Source organism: Camarhynchus parvulus, chromosome 7, assembly GCF_901933205.1.
Source record: "Camarhynchus parvulus chromosome 7, STF_HiC, whole genome shotgun sequence".
NCBI lineage: Eukaryota > Metazoa > Chordata > Aves > Passeriformes > Thraupidae > Camarhynchus > Camarhynchus parvulus.
In genome coordinates, this window is record NC_044577.1 from 3,487,236 (window position 1) to 3,503,946 (window position 16,711).

Genomic DNA, 16,711 nt, shown 5'->3' on the forward strand with positions numbered 1-16,711 from the left:
CATTGGAAATAATGAGTCATGGAATCAGCAGCACGCGATGTGGTCTTTGTGAAAGACATCTCAGCTGGCATGGGGTCACATTGTACGGCATCAGCCTTAGAAATTTCTTCCCACTTGCTCAAACAATTTTTCTATTGTACAAACATATGCAAAGGCCTGCCTGTCTCTTCCTTGCAGCCTGTGTTAAACTTCAGTTGTTGCTTGGATTTATGTTCCATGCTTTTCTTCATCAAATTCATTGACCCCAAGAGTAGATAATTTAAAGGCTGTATGGAGGTATTATTTTCTGAAGGACTCACAAAAGAGGCAGACTGCTACTTCTAGCTTGAGCCAAAATATATGGAGTGAATACTGTGCAAGCTTCTTTGCAAGCAGATGTATCTTGTCCGTGACAGAGAAGGCACTGGCTTTACAAATGCTGGGAGTCCTGTAAGTGCTCTCTGTCGCCCTGAATTAGAATTTGGTTCTGCTTCCATTGACTTAAGCACATGAACATTAATCTCCAACGTTAATCAATTTATTGTCTCTGAACCCCCATAAGATAAAGAATTACAATCTCTATTTTGCAGATGAACTGAGTTGCAAAGAGATTTTGATTCCTGTTTAAACATGTGTTTAGGCACCTAAGGATGCAACTAGATGCCAAGTAAGATTTATGAAAGTGTCTTAACTGATCTTGAGTGGAAGTTTAGAGCCCAGAGAAGTGAAGGCATTTATAAATTCAGTAAGGCACTGGAGTATCTATAGGAGCCTCGTGCTGACTTCCTTGGTCTCACCTGTGTCTGGGAGCAGAGCTAGATCGAGCCCACGGTTGTAGCAGGTAGGCAGGAAGGGCAGTAGGGTCCTGGAAGAGCCTGAGCCCTGTGCTTGGGGACAGCACTGTTCACACACACAGCCTTTCTGTTTGTTCCCAGCCTTGTCATTCCATCGCTGCCCCCTTGCCACCCCAGGGTAATTTTCAGATGCTTTGTCTCCAGGCACAGCAGAGGGTGCAACTCCAGAACCATGGAGGTGTAGTGGCTGCAGAGCTGCTTTGTCCTGTTGTGCCTGGGCAGCCAGTGAAGGCCTCTGAATTAACCATCTCTGCTGGAGAACAGGATAGGAGGCTGAGCTGCATCACTCTCCAAACTATTATGTAATTGTCATATATAGTACAGTTAAGGACATACAGAGATTTCAGATGTTTGCTTTTTTATTTTTTTTTCATTTTATAAAGATATTTATTTAAATAATGCCCATTTCAGAAATCCTTCCATAGCTCCTGATGCAAAAGACTGACTTGAGACTTGTTTGCATCCTTACAGCCTGCTGGGAATGAGCTTGTTGTGGAAACCACTAGGTGGAAATGACAAATAATAAATTTGTTGGAAAAGGCAGCTTGTAAGCAGGAACCAGAATGAAATTTGAGTCACATCAGATGAAAACGTTGGGGAAGAAAATACTTCAGCAACACTAAAATGGCTTTTGATGTTTGAAAGTAGAAAACGTTTTTGTGTTTGTTTCAGAAATATGTATTTCAGCTCAAAAGGGCCAGCACTTGGAAGGGGGGGGTGACACAACTTCAGGAAGGTTTTATTTTCTTTTTGCCCAAACAAATGTCTTGAGCCAACTCAAATGATTTTCACAGCAAATGAGACATTTCTGTTTGCTTGACCCATATGATTATTTCTTTGTGTTTGGTAATAATTGTGAAAAGTCTCTTTTCCCTGTGTCTCCTACCAGAACTGCAAGTTGGAGACTGGAATATTCCACCTCCGTGTGTGCGGGGTGCAGCTGCCCGAAATAAATCTCCAAGTTTTAAACATCTCAGGCTCTGCCTCATGGTAGATGCTTTATTCTTACCCTGGAGTGAGAATCCCCTGTTGATGGTATCTTTAAGGAAGCTGCTGATCCCAAAGCCCCAGGCCAGAAACCTGGCAACAGAGCAGTAACAAGGCATTGTTATATGAGGAAGTCACTTTGTGCAAAGAGTCTTTAGCATATGTGCACTAAAAAAGGTGGTTGTGGATGTTCCAGAACTTGAAAAGAAGTCAGTGAACTCACTGTGCACATGCAAGCAGATAAATGAAGCATGGCATGTGATATATAAAATTATATGTCCCTCCTGGGAGTACTCACACTGCCTTCCTGAGCCCCTCAGATCAGATTTGGCACAGGGGTACTGGAATCTAACATGGCTGTGACTGTAGCCTTCACAACTAGAGTTGTGCAGGTATATAGGCGTGATGGGAATGTGACAAGGGAAAATTGAATGTAAAGTCGGCTAGACAGCCAATAAATTTGCTTTATATCTTTATCTTTTCCTTGCTTGGCAATTATTTCAGCAGGTGCTGAACTACTTTCTGCCTGCTGTAAATGAGGGGAACTCAAACGACCTACTGTAAATTCTTGATATTTCCTGTACTTATGAGAAGACATAATCATCTGAAGAACTTGTATATTTAGTGTGGATTAAGATGATTTTTAAATAATGCCTTTTTTTTTTTTTAAGCCCAAGATTGGTCATAACTAGTGTTAGGTTGCTTAGTACTGTATAAATAAGATGTGTTCATATTGTCACCAAATAGGTAACCATCTATTTTTAAAGTGGTAGGGTGGAGTTGCTGCTCAGGTCATTCCACATTATTTGTTGTAATTCACTAGCCAGTTAATGACAGCAACTCACTATTAGGTTATAGCCCTCCCAGGTTATGGTTTTTAGAACCGTAAAGCAAGAGTTACAGGGTTTCAGGGGTTGATTACAGAGAGCTTTATTGTTATTTCTTACACTTAAATCTGCTAGATAGGTTAAAACAGCCAAGTAGGAGATCTGGAATAGCAATGATGTGCAGTTAAACGCTGAAAAATGCCTACCTCTTGTACAGAGTAGAGCTATTAAATTATTGCTTATTGTACATTAGTATTCTGTATTCGTTACCTGCAGAGCTCCTACAGGCAGTAGAGTGAGCAGGCTGTACCATTTGTGACTTCATGCTACAGCATTCTCGCTTGCCTGCACAGTTGACCCGATCCTGTATGTCATCAGGGAGGAGATGTTTAACTTGTGACACTGCTAATCCTTTCCTGAAGGCTTTTCGTTCTTCCTGCACGTGGTCCTTTCGTTGCTTTTGTGAGCTGGAACATGCTTGCTCAGCCCACTGATGAATTCATATAATTACCTATGGATGTACCCAGGTCCTGTTGACTTTACCATTAAAGATCAGGGATTGCCCAAGTATTGCACTGAATCAGGACCCCCAGGCATTTTCACATGCACAGGCTAACTTGGGAATTGGTGCACCTTATTGTAGTCCTCCACCCCTGGGAATGGAGAGCAGGCTGGGGACAGCCAGGAGCACAGCAGCCAACAGGGTGCTCATCTCCCCCAGGAAATCCTGCAGTCCACCCAAGTTGGTTACATGGAAACTAATCATGATGTTAAACAAAGTTCAGAGCGTGTGTTTGTTTAATCCAGTTCTAGAAAGTTGGTCTGCCTGCAGATGGGAGTTCACAAAGGCTTGTGTCCCTGCAAGGAGTCTGCAGGGTACTGCTGTGTGTGTGGTGTGTACCTCTGCAGGAACCCCCTTTGCAGGAGCTCTGGGGGACACAGCCCTTCCTGGCTCAGCCAGGTTCTACTGCAAGGGTAGGGTGATTTGTAGGTGCTCTTGCTAAATGTGCTTGTCTCCACGTTTTTATTGTGCTGATACAAATGCAGCTAATGAAGGCACTGTGATAGTGCTGTGTTTTACAGGAAATGTTTCAGTACTGTCAAGCCCCAAGAGTCTGGGCTGAGCTTGCTATGTGGAGGCATCAAGCCTTCAGAGAAGATGACTGTCCTCAGCTGGAATGACTGACATTCCTGGGAATCACAGTTACAAAAAACCTTGGGTCTCCAGTTCATATATTGTTCCAAGCCAGTAGACACATTATATTCCCTGTAGGGGCTCATTTGTGATCCTTGCTGGTACAGTTTGCACTCACAGGAGTCCCTTAACAAGAGGGGAGATGTTCCAGCCTGGGCCTCTGTGGCATTGTTTTCCCAGGCTGGTGATGGAGGAGTGGACCTTTCCTTTCTCCATCCCTTCAGAAGCCATCCGTGCTGCTTCCTCAGTGCTTTGATATTCTGCCAGCTGAGGGAGGGAAGAGCCATTTATAAATATTTCTGGTAATACAGTAAGTACTCTCACATGTTTTGCTCACTCACTTTCCGTATCCAGAAATCTATCCGACCAGAATCAGTTCACTCTCTTTTATTAGCAGAAATAGATCCACAACAATTAAAATTGATTTAAAAAAAAAAAGGAAAGAAAAAAGAGAAGCAGCAGCAAGCACATCATATTGACTGTGTGTATATTCACACTGGCTTCCAATCCATGGATAATTACCCCTCAGAGATCGTGTGCTATGTACAGTATGATGATGGAATTATGCACTTTAAAGAGCTTTAGTGAGCCTCTTAGAATGCCAATTTCTTTCCCTTTTTCTTCTTTTTTTCCCCTTATTTTCATTGCAGTGAGTAATGATTTTTAAATGCACATGACCTGTCCTCAAAACCAAAGTAAGTCGTGTCAGTGATGTTTTGTCTTTGGGTCTGACTTTCCTTGAACTGATGCAGTAGAAGTGTACCCATGAGGTGAAGTTGCATGGTCAGGGGATCTCTTGGGATTGCTGATCCTCATTAGTGAGGGGAAAGGCGAGTGGAACTTAAAAGTACTCATTGTCTTTGGCAGCAGGTACCCAAACTGCACTTCCTGGAGGGAAGGAGGGCTTGAATGAGGCTGTGGGTACAAATCCATAGGAAAGCAGGTTTTGTTATTTTGGTTGATTGGGGGTCACCTGACCTGAACGCTGAGAACCAGGGGTAGTGGTTTCTCTGACCTCTTTGTCAGAGCCACTTGAACTGTTTTGATTTGCAGTTTCGCACACACTCACAAAATTAAAATATTGTCTATACATTTCAGCCTAACTTGTTTTTGGCAAAGTGATAAGCAAGTAAAAAACAGGGCCTCATCGTAGGAAGTGTCAAGCCATCTTAATTTTAGGCAGAAATACCAGCTCCTCCTAGAGGAAAAGAGCCAGTCCGTAAATAGCTCCCAACAGATCCTTCACCCAAGCAGACAAAAGGGTGTGACGTGCAGGAGTTGCTGCTAATGCCAGATTTCATCTTTCCACTGGTGATGTGTCACCTGGGTTTGAGTTTGTCTAAGGTGTGACTTGGTGTTCAGGCAGGAGTGTTCATTTATACTCAGTGAGCAGCTTCCCAAATCCTCTGCAGCTCTTGGGAGAATATCTCTGAAGGAATTGAGAGGGGAGGTACCTATTGAACCACAGCCATGGGGACTGAGGTTGCAGGGCTGCTGCTCTCCGTGTTCTGTGACTGCAGCTCTATTTACAGATTTTTATCTTTTGTTGACATCTTTAATAAATGTTTGGTAACAGCAAGTGGTGCTGCATCCTGTTCCACCAGCCTGGACCAGCGGGCCCTTGTGTTAAAAGGAGAGCTCCCAAACACAATTTACTGCCCAAAATGAGTGTTTTTAACTGGGACTAGAGCAGCTGTGATGTCCTCACAGGTGGAAGGTGGGCCTGGGAGTGCTCCCAGGAGTAAGCTGGTGTGTACAAGCCAGCCCTCTCCTGCATCCCTTCTTCCTCAGGGCTCTGTGTCCTAGGAGGTGCAGTGTCCTTGCTGTCCCCCTGTAATCTGGGCTGCAGAAGCAGGAACTCCTTCCACCATCCACCAGAGCCTGTGTGCGTGGCTCTGTGGGGTAGTTGGACATGTGGGTCCCATGGAGCAGCTGAGTTCATGGGACAGGTTTGGGAAAGGCCTGAGCAAGTATCAGATGTTTCAGTGTATGCAGCTCTTATGTCTCTGACTTCCTGGTTCCCCTGGATAATGGTGAGTGGTGCTCACAGGCACTGGCAGCTCCTTTCTGTGTGCTGGGTGATGGCCTGGGCTCCTCAGCAGCCTGAGCTCTTCCAGCTCAGCCTTCAGTCCTGCAGTCCCTGCTCTGTCTGGGCACTGCAGTCCATGAGGGCTCCTGGGTGCTCTGGTGAAAATGTGGTGGGGGCTTTTTGTGCTTCAGTGAGCAATAGGAGAAAATGTCCCTCTTTGTGTCCCTATTGTTATTGTTTTATTCTAACTTGGGGAGTCATTCGTTAAAGATGTCCATTTTAGGTGCCTAATTGTGCGGTTTACTTGCCAACTCTCTCCATCCCCTTTCTTCCATGATCCCACCACTCTCTTCCCTTCTTATTCCTTTAAATGTGTGTAGATGATGAATAGCAAATCTTCTCATAGAATTCTTCAGGAATATTTAGTGTAGGGTTTTGCTTTTGTTTGCTTTTCTGGTGACTTGGAGATGGCATGGTGAGAAAAGAAACATGTGAGCTAAACCTGTTGGTTTGAACATTGTGTCAGAAAATATCCATAAATTGCAAGTTACTACACAGATGTATAGATTTAATGAGACTGTGTAATGCCATTTATTTATGCTAAAGAATCTGACACATACGGTACTGAAAAAAGTTAATACTCTAAGAGTTATTTTATATTTTTCCATTGCCATCTGTCACTGCCTACATAATAATGATACAGGTGAAAGCCTAGCACTGCTTTAAAAAAAAATCAGAATGAATAGTCATTTAAATGTCTTGCTGCTTTAATAGCTGGTGTGTTTTAAGTTGTGGGAAGGAGGCAGCAGAGATACCCTCCCCCTGTTTTTAGTGTATTAAAATTTGAGCTTAAACAGATTTGGATTCTTGAAGTGACTTAAGAAAATGGAAAATGACTGTAAACTCTCCTGTCCTTTACATTTGGAAAAATTAAGGGACTAAACCAGATGCTGCCATCCTTGTAACATACCATAAGTGGCTCTTGGAGCAGCCCTTTCATGTGCATCTTGAGATGTGGGTGAATTTTTGTGCTCTAAGTTCTGCCTTAATGGGCTGAACTCAGTACTGCTGGGGTCTCTGAACTGTGAGCAGGTATTTCCAGATCCCTAAACCCTCATCCTCATCTTCCATCTCAAATAATTAAAAAGAAAATAAACCATGTAAGGACATACATTTTTTTTCTTTAGCTGCCTCAGGTAAAAATACATGTTTCAAAGCAGCACCACACTGACAGAAGTCAGCATTTACAAAGACACTGGCTTTTAAGAGGTCTCCTTCAACATTGTGTAGTCATAGTGTGCTTAGGCAGAGCTCTTTCCCTTTTATTTCCTTTACTCAGGCAGGACTCCAGCCTGGCAGTGGCTGTGAGGTGCACGGGGAGAAGTCCCTGTGCTCAGGCATTTGCAGAGCTCCAGGGCTTGCACATGGACCTGGGGAGCTGCCCATGGCTTTGCAGCAGCCACCTGCCTCCCAGGGTGCAGACAAGGCTTTGGCTCAAACAAAAACAGGTTTTGTTGTTCGTCTGCTTTTTACAATATAATGACAAAGACAGAAAATATTTTTGTGGCAGGTGCTTATCCTATAATTTTCCATGGGTTGATGAGCTGGGGAGGTGCCTTATTTAGAGGAGGAGGACATGGCTAGGTCAGGTTGCATTAAGATGATTTAGAGTTTATATAATGAGAAATAAATAAAACTTTTCCTGAAAGCTGTGAATGATGATGTATAACTTGGTAATGAAAGCCTTTCACTGATTTAAGATAATGTCTTTAGTGGTAAAAATGCCAGAAAATGAAGCAACATTCTGACCCAGAGAGGTGATTCCACTGGCTTCAAACAATTTCTTCAGGTGTATTTTCAAATATAGTGTAGATTTCCTAATGGAAAGTTCCTTATAAATGAAATAATCATTACTGTTATAATTACTACCCTTTGTGTATGCTGGAAAGCATTTTAGGAAGTCCTGCACTTTTTAAGAAGCAGAGACAGCAATGAGTGAGCCAATAAGGTTTTGGTCTCTTCAAATGGATGTTATCAATCACTTTATTTTTGTTTATAAGGGATGATCCATATATAGCAGGAGTTTGTCAGCATTCTCCATTACAAGCTCCTAGTTTTTGTACCATATAGAGCTCTCAGCAGCCTCTTGGGGTGAATGTTGTGTCATTCCTCAATGAGTGTTTCTTCTGCTCCCTCATTAGAATCTGAACTGGTCTTAAAAAAGTGTTCATGGTTTTATGTTTTGAGAGACAGCGCAGTTCACTACAGGACTGAGCCTTTATTTTTCCTCTTCTCTCTGCTTTTCTGTGTGCATCAGAAATAGCTCTACTGAAGTAAAGAGGAGCTGTGGTAGGAGAGGAGGCTGACACTATTTAATGTACACATTGCAGACGGTAGGAGACTTGCTTTGGGTCAGCAAGGGAAAGAGAGACCACCCACAGCACCAAACCTGCCTCCTGCACTGCACAGCCACTGTGACATGGAACTGCATAATGGAAGGGGCCCTGGAGAGCACCTGCTGGGCATCATTGCCCTTTCATCACCTGCCCCTCAAAAACAAGTGGGAAATCATTCACACAAAAGCACAGAGTCCCAATGGCTGCAGCATGAAGGAGGAGAGAGCAGGGGAGCACAAGGGCTGGGCAGGTCTTGTGTAAAGACCGAATTTGCCAGATGACATTTCTCAAAAAAAACCACATCTTGTACAACAGCAAAAGGAGAGGAAAAAGAAACATCCTGCTGCCTCTCACCCCATCAAAACAGGGGGGAAAAACAACAGAACAATATGTTGGATATAAAGATACATCCAACAATTGATCCCAGTTTGACCTTAGGGAAAAATCTATGAGTTCAAGACTATCATCTGAGTTAGCCTGAGTGTCTGTAGAGGAGGCAGCAGCTAGGAACAGAGTCCTGCTGTGTTCACTCATCTTGCACAGAGATCAGGTTCTGGCCCTGCAAAAGGGTAGGGGCAATGGAAAAGGGAAACTCCTCCTTGCACCTCTAGGGAATTGGCAGAAACCTTGTATTAAGTTAAGCACAGTATTTGTTGCACTATATTGCCTTGGAAGTACAGGCACAAAGGGAGGTGAGGCTGGGTCAGCAGGAGTACTTTTCCTACCCTGGGATATGAATACACGACTGGCTTGTGTAAGTGCTGCTTGCGTAGATGCATCTGTGGGTGAAATTTGGCCTGAGGTCTTTCTGGAGAGGAATCTTGCGACACTGAGCAATCATATAGATTCAATTAGGATTTCATCCTCTTGCCAGATGGAGGTATGCAGCATGGGTGACTTGTGGTGAGCAAACAGTCATGCCTGAAGGCTGGGCATCTGGGGCAGATTCTGGGCTAGGTGCTGCCATGCTTGCCTACACCAGGGAACTGCTTACTCAGTGTCCCAGCCTTTGGACTTCAGCAGGAATCTCACTGTACGTGTCCTTGTGGGAGACTGGAAGGATTGCTGGCTCAAAACAGTTCTGGCATGTGTGTCACTGAAACCATCAAAATTGGGCCCTGTGATAGATCTCAGCTCTTAATGCTGCTCTTGCTGGGATGCTGTTTGCTTAAATCAGCGCCCTTCCAACTTTAACTGTGGCCCTTTCAGCTTCATATTTGCATAAGCTTGTATGGCCATTTGAGCTTAGAAGTTGTTTCACGCATTTTAGTGCTGCAGTCTTCATTCCTTGTGTCTGGCCCTGGAGAGCTGTGCTGGGAGAAGCCACCTGGTGATTTAGAACCATTGCTGCTGAAAGTGTGTGGTGACACCTGGGGTGCTGCTCCACGTGAGCCAAAGCTGCTTGTTGTGATGGCACAGTAGGGCTGGTCAGGAGCCTGATCCAGCTGCAAAGGGTTGATTTTTTTTCAGGAAGATTGGTTTTCAACCAGATTGGTGTAGCACCCAGTTCCACGATCACTGGTGCCAGTATAAGAGATGGAAGGGGTGGGGGTTGAGGGAGGATGGCAACCACAGTTTGTGTCAGCTAAAACCTGACTGAAGCTTGGCTTAGCTATGCAACAGCATCCTAATTTAAACTAAACTTGGGTGTAACAGACCTGTTAGTCTACACTTACTGCACATACCACCTCCAGAAGATATGAAATAAGTCTTCTGTTGCATTTAGTGAGAGTTTAAATTGACTTCAGAGCTAGCAGGCTTAAACTGAGATTCTTCAATGTGAAAACTAAAAATTTCTAAGGATCCGTAAATAAGCTGATCAGTTCTCACTGAATTTCTGGCGCATTAAGCACCTCCCTGTGGGCTTGAAGAATCCCGTTTGTGGCATGCAGAAAAGGACTCTGCACAAAGTTCTAAAACATTACTTCCTCTTTTTTGTTAGTTGTGAACTGTTTGGTTTGATTGAACTGTTGTGATTGAGCAGAACCCTGCAGAGGTCACTCATGACAAGATGGTATCACCATCTACCATCACCCTAGCTCGGTGGCCAAAAGTGAAATCTTTAGAGCTCTCAGTAAAGAAATTTGACATCCAGCATTGGGAACGTCCGTGATCACACATTTTGGTACTTGAGTCAAGAAAAGAGTTGGGTAATTTCCCTCTTTTGCAGGTGACATTCACCCTCATTTGTTCTGTCCAGATTCAGCTTCACTTCTCTGTAAGCCTCCAGAAAGCTTCAATCTACTGTGAGAGCAAAACTGGCTCCTTTGAAATACACCTTTCTAGCCCTTGACTGAAACATCTTCCATTTCAGTGTTGGAAGGACAGCATGGCCCACAGCTATCATTGAAGAGACATCTTCCTTTCTTCTGAGCAGCAGATGTCTTGAGCAGATCTCACTGTGCTTATTCCTCAGCATCACAGCTTTAGAGTGATGCCTTCTCCCCAGGAGAATGGGAGACCTGCTCATTTCTCAGGAACTAAATAGTATTTGCTAAAGCTATTTGCTTTTTAATGTCAACCTGTTGGCTAAGTGCTTTGTGGCTATGAGGTGACAACAGAGCCGATTCTGTGCCCTGTTCTGCCACTGCTTGGCTGGCATTCTCACCCCTTGTGTGTGTGCCCTTTTTCAAAAGGGGAGACTTGCTGGTGCTCCCTTGTTTACACATTTAATAGCTCACAATTAAGCTGAAATGAACTTGAAAAGAGTCATTAACTAAGGCCCGAATTCTATCAGCAACAAGAAACTCAAAGATGAAGTTTTCTTTCACCCAAGACTATTTTGTACTATTTCAGGAGGAAAGTATGTTTGAACATGCATTAAAGTCTCACTACACTTCTGGAGTGATGTAAACACCCTCTTTAAGGACCCTTTTTGCTACCAGAGTGCTCTTAGACTGAACAAGAGCCAGGGATCATTGTTTCCAACTTATGGCATTCCCTACCTTGAACTTTCAAAGGTTTCTCCTTTGAAGGGTTCTCCCCCTTTCTCCTTTAATTTTCATCTTACAAAACACTCATCAGTTTGCCATTCTGGTTCTTAAAATTAACTGTATTACACTCACCCTTGCTGAGTGCTTTTGATAGTGTAGAAACAGGGAGTTTAATAGTATAGGGACACATCAACTCCAGGGCTTGTGATGTGTAAGAATTGGGTTCAAAACCTGTTAGAAACTGGGTCATTTTCTATTTGTCTGTAGCTGCCAATTAGCAATGTTATTAATCCACTGCCTAGGAGAAGTGCATGATTAAAATAGACAGTGTCACTGACCACAGACAGGACAATATGCACAAGGCTGTGCTGTAGCTGCCTGTCATTGTGCTGCTGTTTTCCAGAGGGAAGTAACAATTTCTTAATTTCTTTGCATCTGGGTGTAAAGACAGGCACATCATCCAGGCTTTGAATGCTGCTTTGTGTTGTGCTCTGGAGAGGGAACATGGAGCAGACCCTGGGCTTGCTGGTGCCCCACCTGGCAGCCACTCCCTGGCCCCTTTGCTTAGGGAACACGTTGTGTCTGTGAATGTCCTTCACTGTGCTCGCCCACAGAGCCATCCAAGGCTCCTCGGGGGTGGCAGGTTTGAATTTTGCCTCCTCAAGGATGAATGTCTGAGGCTGGGCTAAAGCTTTCTTTGCTGCTGGTGAGAGAAAGGGCGGTGGGGGAAGAGGTGTGGGAGGCCTTGAGGGGTCTGGCTTGACTTGCTGCTGCTCTGGGGGCAGCAGGAAGGGGCTGGTGCTGCATGGCTGCTGCCAGGAAAGGCCAGCCCCCAGCTGGAGACCACAAACCCCAGTGACAGTGGCCAGCCCGGCTTTCCAAGGCCACAGATAAAATAAGCATTGACCTAGGACAGCAGACAGTGGAGGAGACAGAGGGGTACAGTCCTGCCTTCTCCCTGGTGCGTGACAGGAGGAATTCTGTTTCTTACTGGGATTTGCACTCTTGTTCCTTGCTTAAGAAGATCTCCAGTGCTTTATTTTATTCTCCACCTGAGGATCAAATCTCTCAGCAAGACTGAAGGGTTTTTTCCCCCCCATCTCACTTTTGAGGGAAAAAATTTCCATGACAGAGGATGAAATACTAGGAATGTTTTTTTTAGGTGGACCTTCCAACTTCTGGTTTGTAGCCACACTAATTTGTGGGTGAAGGAAATATTTTTGTACTGAAAAGTTCCCAGGAAACTGTTTAACAGGGAATTGGAGTTTAATTGGCACTTATGAGACATTAACAATATTGTATTCAATTTGGCCACTTAGGATAAAGTGTGATTCAGGATCAGCTGATTTATGTGCTGAACAAAAAGAAAGGAAAAAAACCCCGACCCACCAAACCAAAAATAAAAAAAATGAAAAATGAAAAAGAAAGCAACATTAATGTGTGGACTGGCGAATATGTGCCATTAGCTTCGTATTCCCAAGCAGAAGCTTTTGTGGTGCTTGTCATCTGTTTTTCCCCACGAGGTGTTTTGCCAGACTGGAAAAAGTAGAAGGAACGTATATTAGCTGGAGAGGGAAATGGTTTGACTTCAAGTTCATGCTTTTGCAGTGAGCTGGATTACAGTTTTATCCCTGCTATCTCTTTTGCTGTCATTCTTTTTTTTTTTAGGAATGTCCCAAAAACTTTTAAAAAACCCCAACAAAATCCATTTACTTATTTATGCTTTTATCAAGCATGTGAACAAGAAAGGCAGGGGAACACAGGGTAGAATTTGATGTGGGGCCTTGTGTGTGCCATCCACATCCCTCGAACATTTATTTTTCCTTTGCAGCAGAGTTCATTGTGAAAACAAAGACGGTGCCACTAGTAAATGATTGCAGCTTCCGAGGCTGGCTGAGAACAGAGAAAACAAACTATATGCAATTTAAGTGCCTGTTTGTTTGCAAGCTGCCTAATATATACAGCCAAATGTTGTAAGGCAGAGGAGATGACCTGATTAGCAAAGCCCTCACAACGAGCCGAGGAGATCCCTGCTCCCCTCCTTGGAGACCTGGTCCCAGCTGGAGGAAACCTTTCCGCCGCTGCCAGAGGGTTTCTGAAAATGGCAGTGGCAGTGCTCTGTGTGCATGAAGGTGAGGGAAGGAGGAGGAACAAGCAGCTTGCACAGCTCATGGAATAGCTGGAGTGTTTTGGAGGATGCAGCTTGAATTCCTTGGGCTTTGTGGGGAGGCTGTGCTTCAGCAAACGGCTCGCGCCGCTTGGTTGTGCTGCTCGTCCTGTTGCATGGAAGCATCATTCAGCAGAAAGAAGTGCTAGGGGAAGGAAGGTAAAGTAAGTGGTCTTCCTATTTGTAAGCTGTCCCAACCTTGTTCTCATGTGTGCTGAGCCGGCAGAGCTCCACAGCTGTGAATGGAAGTCGTGGTGCTCAGCACTCAAGTGTTTATTACTCCAAATCAGAGAAACAGACAAAAATTTATATACATAAGAAAGCATGTAACATCCAAGACTTTCGCTTGTGATTACATGTAAATATGCACAGTTGGGATGTGGCTTTTGGATATTTTGTGCAGTACTGTGCCAGGACAGTGTGCAGGCTCGTGGCAGCAACCTGGGGTTTTAGATGAGGAGCCCCAGGCACTATTTCTGGCTCTGCTGTAGCTACTTGTGTGGCCAAGTGTATGAAATGCTGCTCCAAAAGCCAGCGAACCGTTTCTTTGGGCTTCATTCTCCGACTTGCTGAATGCCCCGAAAGGCTGCTATTATTAGAGGGAACTACCATTCCTTCCCTCTGAAAGTGGGCTGTCCATAAATCACCAGTGTGTGCTTTCCATGGGGAGGTGGGTCTGGGACCTCAGCTCTCTCCCTGACAGCCACAGAGCTGCCAGAGCTGCTGCTCTTCCTCCTTTCCGCTCAAAAAGGGTGGATCCTCCCCTCAGAGAGCTGTTGGCTGTGCCACCTGGGCTTGGCACCAGGGCAGGATGGCTCCTCCTGCTCCCCCATGCAAACTGCCTCCTCTTGTCCTGTTTCTATCCAAGGGCACTGCCTGTGGCCACGTCCTAGCTGAGCCCTCAGTTTGTTTTGACCCTGACCTTTCAGTTTGGGCTGTTTTTTACTCTTTTAAGAACAATAAATGCATCTCTGTGGCAACAAAAATATTCATTCCCTTCTATAAGTGGTGCACTCAAATATTTTGTAGTTACAAAAGACCGTTTGGATGGCGGTGCCTGTGCTGATACTGGTCTGCTGTGATCTGATGCAGCAGAGTCCTTGCTCTGGATGGGCTTTCTCATAACAGTACTTTCTTTTTATTTCTTAGCTCCCATTAGTGCCTTGATGAGTAGTGGAAGATGTTTCAACAGTTTTATGATTAAAAAGAAGCATCTTACCAGTGCTTGGTCTCTGGTTCCTTTACTCTGTTCATTATGCTTTCCCTGGTAGTAGCAGCAGTGATTTAGAACTGCAGTGTTGACATCAGTCTCTGAGCCCTGTGTTTTCTGGGAAGGGGAAGAAGGGAGGATGAAGGAGGAACTCTAAATAGTAGAGTTTTTTTCTTCTGACATTTCCAGGCCAGCTGTTTGAACCTCTGATGCCTCAGAGTGTTTACTTATAATTCTGTCATTGGTTCATGTATGGGGACCCCTTGGCAGTTGCCAAGGAGTACGTGTGGCCAGAGTTTGATGATGCTGGGCAGTGCCAGGGCACAGATTTGTGCTCCAGCTCTGCTGCTGTCACCAGCATTCGTGCCAATGGCCTTAGTACAGAGGTCAAAGACTGCTTAGATATGAAGGCTGAATCACCTCCTTGTTAAACCCCTCAGCAGGATCAAGGCTTAGGGAAGCAGACACGTGGGCTTGCCTTCTGGCTGACACTGTGGATGGAGGCTCTGACTCTGGGACAGGCCTTTCAGCAGGTTTGACCAACTCTTGAGGCATTGAAATGGGGACATTTCGTGATTAAAACACCCCTGCACTGACACCCCTTTGTGAAAAAACCCAGTACATTTGTTTCCTTTAAAGGCTTGCTGATCCCACAAGCTCTCAGTGGTTAGAGGAGGTTTATCCTGTCACCTGAGGATCACAGAAATCAGCAGTGAGCCTGCCAGTCTCACTAGGCAGATGTGAAAGTTCTTCAACTGCACGTATTTTGCTTGCAAATATAAATAATCCAGCAGTGTAGGCTTTGCTGCAGCCCTGTTTGCCTTGGCAGTGTCCCATTGACATGAATCAGAAGGTGGGAGCAAAAAAGCACTGGAGGCTCATCCTGAGACTGGTCTCCCCTCCATCAGGGAACCTGTCCGTGCAGGCAGGGTGATTGGAAGATTACTGGCACAGCCCACAAGCCTGGCTTCACTAGATCTTTGCATTTGGAACAGTCCTGCTTTGTTTCCTTGTGCTGTGCCTTTGGGAACCTTGCCTCTCGAGGCGCTGGGCAGGAGAGGCCTGGAAGGAGCAGCTCTGGCTTTGCCTTCGGCTCCTTGAAAAGAAGGCAACTCTCGTGGGTCAGGTTGAGAAGCAGGAGGTCAGTTCTTAATCCTACTGCATCTCTGCAACTTTTGGCAGGTGTCTGGGTCACGCTGTGCCCGAATTCTTAAGATTTAGTATAGGGATAGAAATTAGGAATTGAAAAAAACCAAACCAAGGGCTTAAAGAAATTAGCTTGTGATGCCATCACCACCATGAGACTCATGATGGTTTGAGCTTCAAGGCTGTGATTTAACATTGATTACAGTAAAAAGTTTATCATGATATTAGTCGTTGGGAACATGGAAAATACATGGGTTTAACTTTATTTCTTTTTCTTAATTTCAGCAAATTCAGTAAAGCTAGAAATGCAAAGTGATGAGGAATTTGACAGGAAGCCCCTGATTCATGAAGACATTATCAGAGCTCACGATGGAGGAAGCAGCCTGGAAGATCCCTTCATTGGGAGTAACGAGATGGTGGATAACAGAAAGATGCAGGAGCTATCAAGCGAGGGAGGAATCCGGCTTCCCAATGGTAAACTGAAATGTGACGTCTGTGGCATGGTTTGCATTGGGCCCAATGTGCTAATGGTACATAAAAGGAGCCACACTGGTAAGCAGCTGAAAGAAAATCTGTGGCGGTGTTGATGTTACCTGACAACTCTTATCTCTTCCCTTTTCATTCTTGGGGTAGCAGGAGGCTGGGGAGGGGGAAAACAGGCTCCATTGGTTTTGTTTCTCTTCCTGCTTTCCAAACTCTGGTGCTGCTCTCTTGCTGGTGAGCATGGTGCTTCCTTTACTTTGATTTCCAGCCTTTTGTTCATAAAAACAGTGCAGAAGTCTGGAAATTACTTTTCTTACTGTTCTTGGCTGGAGCACCATGGTGGGAGTCCTTCTCTGGCACGGGGGCGGGTGGCTCGTGTTGTTCCTGCGTGTGCAGCGCAAAGCTTTTGAGCCTTTAAGAGGAGTCTTAGATGTTCTTCCATTGGAGGTGCTCACAGGTGGACAAGACCAGCAGCTTCCTGGGGATCTCACACTTCTTTTGGAAG

At 44.8% G+C, this 16,711-nt stretch overlaps 1 protein-coding gene across 5 annotated transcripts in view; it reads left to right on the forward strand.

Moving 5' to 3' along the window:
- IKZF2 (IKAROS family zinc finger 2) overlaps positions 1–16,711 on the forward strand; it is a 108,727-nt gene that overhangs the window by 45,625 nt on the left and 46,391 nt on the right. For all 5 annotated transcript variants that reach the window (XM_030952925.1, XM_030952926.1, XM_030952924.1 and 2 more), the window contains one exon: positions 16,009–16,275. In XM_030952925.1, coding sequence (XP_030808785.1) covers positions 16,009–16,275 — 267 coding nt within the window. The remainder of the gene's footprint in view (positions 1–16,008; positions 16,276–16,711) is intronic.